Here is a 6163-nt window from a genome sequence, read left to right on the forward strand (position 1 = left end):
CGGCCGCGCGCGCGCCCGGCCGCGCCCGCGGGCGGGCGGGCGCGAGGGGGTTTCAGTAGTCCTAAATTAAAGAGAGGGAGGGAGGGAAGGAGGGAGGGAGAGAGAGAGGGAGAGGGAGTGGGAGTGGGAATGGGAGTGTGTAAGGGTGGGGGAGAGAGGTGAGCTGATGCCAGGACACCACACCTCTAAGTTGCTATGGCGTAATATAAGTAGACCCTGTAAGCCCTTCATTTCTGTGGAATGGTTCTTCAAGACACTGTCTAAATGCTATAAAAAATGGGAACGTTCAGTCAGATTTTAAAAGCCCATGTTAATTGTCTCTTTTACAAAAGGCTTTTGGATGCCTGTTACCTGCAGGCAGACTGACTGCTAGAAACTGGATGGTTAACTGCTGCTTCTCACGTTCCTAATCCAAGAGTGATTTGGTCAGTAAATACTGAAAATCTGTTTGCTAGATGGTCTTTTCAGAAAGGACCAGAGAACTTCAGTCTTAGGCAAAACTTAACATATTAGTTTAATGTGTAGACAAATCCATGGAAAATTCATCTGTGAATTGTCAGATTAGTTATCCAAGAAAGTTTTCTGTTTCAGAGATTCTATGTCCTTTTTTTATTCCAGTAATAAAAGAGCCAGTATGTCAAAACTTGGACATAAATGTATAAATATATAACCTATGGGCATATTAGCTATCGTTCCCTCTAGCCCTTTGAATTATGTATTAGTATATTTTTGGGCACAGTAACAAAGTCTAGCTAATGTTAGCTTCAGCGGCACTGCATTTAGTAGTGCGTATAACAGGAAATTGAGAAGTATAGGTCAGTGTTTAGTTTGTTCCATAATTGACTTAGTTGCCAAAGACCCAGCTTCCTTTCAGCATACCTTCCACCTTTTTCAGTGACTCACAGGCACAGCACCTGGCTTGACTTCAGAAGCTGTGTGTTTGTGCTGGTCCTTCTTGGTCATGTTTGTTGTAAGTACCACATCTGCAGTGTCTGCTGCCCCACTGACCTTGTGACCATTTCTTTGTTCTCTCTCCAAACAGAGAAGAACACGGTTTCTTACTGTCATAAAGAATAGTCATTAGGCTGCTCTTTTCTTTTTGAACAAATCCACTTGTGTTCAGAAGTTCTGTGTCATGTGAGAGTTAGCAGCACCCTGAAGAACGAGGAAGGTTGATGTAACTGAGCCTGAACACAGGGCACATGGTGTTTTGGGCCAAAGGCTTGACTTTCTTCTGTTCTGGTTGTTAGAACTATGCATTGCATTTTTGGATGACCAGTTTTTCCCCTATGAGGTAAATGTACCTGTGAAGAACTAGCTGTAGCTGTTCACTGACTATTCTCCACAGTGTAACATTGAGTAGTTGTTACTGTTGTTCCGAGAACTACACTTTGAAAGTTGGGTCCTGGAATTTGTGAAAAAAGCCAAGCAAGGTGTCTTTCTGCGGTTGCCATTGAATGCCATGCCAAGTTCTATCCAGAGCACACAGAGATAGAAGCATTGTGTGTGGCATTGTCCCTGGATTGGAGTCGCTGTTCATCAAGGACTTTGTGGTTGATGTGGCGTTTCTCCATACTTGCTGTTTTAGGTTGGTTTGTTTATAGTGATTGGAGAGAAACATCCTGGCACTCGGGTGCACTTCAGTGGTAGAGTTTCTGAGTAACATCTGTTGACCTACTATGCAACTTTACTCTGTGCATGCCTGTGTTTTGCCGGGTGGAGCCCAGTGTCATACCTGTGTTAGGTACAGACTCTACCATTGACCTGCACCCTAGCCCAGGCCTGCTTTTTGTTAAATTTTTTGGTTGTGACACCATCTTACTGCTTAGGGGCACACATTTATAACCTAGTCACCAGTCAGCAGCAGTACCCAGGGCATAGGAAGGGTGTTAGTGCTGTATCACCGCTTCATCTCATAGAAAATGGTTAGAATTGCCTGTTGATGAGGACCTTAAACCTACATCTGCCTTGGAATTATCTCTTCACAAAAAGCTTTCCAGGAATTTCCTGTATAAATTAGAATGTCTTGATTTCATTCCCTCTCCTTACAGCACCAGGACATTCTTAAGCAGTACTGTATCCACACCCCTGTTTGTACTGATCTCAAAGGGTGGGCTTCAGCTGGGATGGGAAGTTACCTAGGAATGGAGTGAGTCCTTGTAGTGCTCAGAGTGGACAAGCTCAAGCCTCCGTGTGTGTGCTTTGTATTTTCTGAATCCTTACTGTAGGTGCTCTGCCTCTTTTTATTTATTAAGGAAATATGATGTATTGCTCCATTCTTTTTACTGGTTGGTTTTGTTTTTTTCTTTTTAGGTAGTATTGAGTATTAAGTATTGAACCTAGCTAGGTCTTGACACATGCCAGCAAGTGCTTCAGCTGTATCTCCAGGTTTATGGCAATAATTTTGTTAGCAATAGTTTGCTAGCAGTGGTTAAAACAAACAAATGAGAAACCCAAAATAAATACTTATTTCTTAATCTCTGTGGAAATGTTTCCTCCAGATTGGTGTGTGAGTCTTAGAAAGCCATGATAGTGAGAAAAATGGCCTGCCCCTAGCACAGTGCCGTAGGAGAAGAGAGCTGGTGAGGCCTGTGCAGGTGGGGGAGTGGTACAGATGGAGCAGGGGTGTGCAGGTGGGGTAGTGCTGCTTCTTCCTCCTAGATGAGGTTCCCCAAGCGTGGACTCAAGTCTTTTTGTTCTATAACCAACAGGAGGACTCACAAACGGCAGTGGAAGATACATCTCTGCTGCTCCCGGTGCCGAAGCCAAGTACCGCAGTGCAAGCAGTGCCTCCAGCCTTTTCAGCCCCAGCAGCACCCTGTTTTCTTCCTCTCGTTTGAGATATGGAATGTCTGATGTTATGCCCTCTGGCAGGAGCAGACTTCTGGAAGATTTTCGAAACAACCGGTACCCTAATTTACAACTGCGGGAGATTGCTGGGCATATCATGGAATTTTCTCAAGACCAGCATGGTTCTAGGTAAGGACCTGACTTTGGCCCCCAGCATAACTGAAATCCATGCCTCAGATAGGTATAAACCCCACCACAGAGACATACCTGCCCTTTTGTGATTCACAGTATGCCTCTGCTGTGCCTCTCAGTGTTTCTTTCAGAGGGATTTGGGCATGGGGATCATTAGATGGCCACATGTTTAAGATGGCTCTTAGTGGTCTGGACCATGGTCTTCATGAGTAACTTTTTTATCTTTATGAGCAAGTACTCTGTGTTTCTACTCCACAAGAATCTCTTAAAATGCTGTTGTTTGCTACTGGCTGTGGTTACACATGACCTTTAATTCCAGTACCCAGGAGATAGAGGGACTGCTGTAAGTTCAGACTTGTTGTACACAGTTATATCCATCTCTGTACATGAAGAAGTCGTCTTCCCAGGAAGCCCTGTGCATAGCTGAGCATTAGAAGGCCTCTAATGGAGGAGACAGTGTCATATGGCAGCGTAGACCCCCAGGTCCCAGGAGCTCTCATCCCTGTTGTTCCTGGTGCTGCCCAGAGGGGTGCGCTGGGCCTAGAGACCCAGTGAGGTGACACAAGGTCACTCATCCTCTGTCTCGTCTCTGTTGTGGGTTTCCTAGTGTACAAGGAAACTCCTAATGGGCTCCCTGCTCTTGGTGCTTGTGCTAGCTGCCTTCCCTGAGGAGTGGAAGCCAGGTGCAGAGACAGCAAGGATTTTCCTGAAGGAGTCAAGCAGGAAGAACTATTTCAGAAGCTGATGAATGACTCTCTTTATGGGTATGGGTTATAGAATTGGGGTAAGGGCCATAAGTTTCTGATGAGGGATAGCCATCTCAGCACTTGAGGAAGCAGAGGCAGGATGATCTTTATGTTCGAGGCCAGCCTGGTCTACATAGTGAGACCCTAAAAACACAAGCAAAATAAAACAAAACCCAATGCATTTATTAGGCTTATGGGCCGAATGTTGCAGGACTTATCTATCAAGCGATGCCCTCGCATCTTTGCAAGTCTTCTCTGTGTGTGGTTTCATTGCCCCTTCACTCTCTTCTTCAGATTCATTCAGCTGAAACTAGAGCGTGCCACAGCAGCTGAACGCCAGCTTGTCTTCAATGAAATCCTCCAGGCTGCGTACCAACTTATGGTGGATGTGTTTGGAAATTACGTCATTCAGAAGTTCTTTGAAGTATGTCTTTGTTTTTGGGTTGGTTTTTTTTTTTTCTACACTTTGACTTGGAGAATCTTCAGAGCATTTGATTTTTCTTGGCTTTTTGAAGCACAACAGCTCATTTCAGCCTTTAAAATGAAGTGCTAGGATCTCTCAAAAAGAAGTGTTCAGTATTTCTCCAGTTCCTTACTGGCCACCATTGTGCTCCTCCATGTGTTAGATGCTCTGGGAGTATGTGATAATTGCCTCTACTAGAGACCCAGCACAGAATATAGACCAGACTGGGCTTGAACTCACAGAGATCCACCTGCCTCTGCCTCTGTCTTCCAAGTGCTGAGATTAAAGGCATGCACTACCTTACCTGGGGTATTAAAAGAGTTTGTTTTTTAAAAAAATAATGTTGCTATATGGGGATGGGGGGGTTGCCTGAGAAGGCCTGAGACATAAGAGCCCTTGAAGCTGGAACCAAGTTGTTGTGAGCTACATGATGGGGACTGGGAATCAAACTCGGGTCCTTTGGAAGAGTGACGCTGCAGCCTTTGCCTCAGTGGTCCAGATGGTCACATGGGTAGTTTAGCAGTGTTACAGCAATATAGTGTGAAAATGAGAAACAATGAAAGATGCCTAAGGAGTTGACTCTACCCCAGATTCAGCTTTTCCGCTGTGGCCTGAGACTATGTGTAGGGATGGCCTTTGACCTTCTCACCTTTTTTTTAACCCATTAACTTGATTGAGTGCTTGAGATGAATATTGTGATGAATATTGTCTGCTCCCTCTAATAAGCTTAAATTTCAAAGACTTAGGGTTTATTTTAAATTAACATTTATAAGAATGTTATTGGCACTGCTTATTGTCAGCAGCTTCAAGCTGTTGGAAGACACAGGAACACTGAGAAAAGGATCTGGTCTGGGAACCGTTGCTGGAACTCTGAGCTTATCTACTAACGTCTGCAAATCTCTCACGGCCTCTCAGTTGTATGAAGATTTAAGAGGAGTTTTCTCAGACTTTACCTGTCCACTTCCTCATAGACACTCAGTTGTTCAGTCCTCACCTGTACTAAGAAACTGATTCTCTCTTCGCTGTCATTATGTCATTGAGTTAGGGTGCTGTGCTGCTGGTGTGCATGTAGTCCTGTGATTTAGAGGAAGCCAGAGAACGTCCCTAGACCCATGGGTGGAATAAAGGTTTGGACAATCCCATGATGATTGTATTCAAATGACTACAAAAAGCCAAGGTTAGAAAACGACTTTCGAGAACTTTAACTCTGTGCAATGTTTTGAGTTCCCATTAATATCAGCAGTCCTTGAAAGACACTAATTCATAAGAGGGTTGTGTGTACTTCACACTGGGCAGAGTCACCTGGGCGAAAGGCTTGCCAACCACAAGATTTCGCACATGTCTGCCTATGCAACACAATTAACTACATCACTTCTACATGTATGGTGCCTTAAAGACAGTCCCATCCCTGCTGCTGGTTTGGAATAACAGTTAGGTGCCTTGGATCCCTCCCTTCAGAAATGACTGTTAGTGCTTAAATTCTTCAGGGCTCTTTAAGGGCACAACACGGATTAAGGAAAACTTTGTTTTCTCTGGCATTTCTCTGGTCTTTCCCTTTTACTTAAGTAATGGTGTCTCTCATACATTGTGTCTAGTTTGGCAGCCATGAACAGAAGCTGGCTTTAGCGGAACGGATTCGAGGCCACGTCCTATCATTGGCGCTGCAGATGTATGGCTGCCGAGTCATCCAGAAAGCATTGGAATTTATTCCCTCAGACCAGCAGGTAATTGTAAGTTTCCTTTTCACTTTTCTCTTGGTGTTTCTCTGTGGTTCGTGCAGTGAACTGTGAAGACTGTCAGTATGGAGGTTCTTTGCTGGATTATGGTTGTGCTCATGGCTTCCCATCAGCAGAGCAAGTAGGAATTGCCTGGTTAGTTTACAAGATTCTACTGGATCAGATTCTCCATAAGTGGCACCAAGCATTCAGTAAACAAACCTGAACTGTGATTCAGCCTACTTGCCATCTTCCTT

General features: G+C 44.5%; 1 protein-coding gene across 1 annotated transcript in view; it reads left to right on the forward strand.

Annotated features, from left to right (window-relative positions):
• Pum1 (pumilio RNA binding family member 1) overlaps positions 1-6163 on the forward strand; it is a 110246-nt gene that overhangs the window by 98386 nt on the left and 5697 nt on the right. Inside the window, exons 15-17 of the mRNA XM_028760007.1 lie at positions 2712-2979; positions 4023-4152; positions 5787-5961. Of these exons, the coding sequence (XP_028615840.1) occupies positions 2712-2979; positions 4023-4152; positions 5787-5961 (573 nt within the window). The remainder of the gene's footprint in view (positions 1-2711; positions 2980-4022; positions 4153-5786; positions 5962-6163) is intronic.

Source organism: Grammomys surdaster, unplaced genomic scaffold, assembly GCF_004785775.1.
Source record: "Grammomys surdaster isolate TR1022 unplaced genomic scaffold, NIH_TR_1.0 126313, whole genome shotgun sequence".
NCBI classification, from domain to species: domain Eukaryota; kingdom Metazoa; phylum Chordata; class Mammalia; order Rodentia; family Muridae; genus Grammomys; species Grammomys surdaster.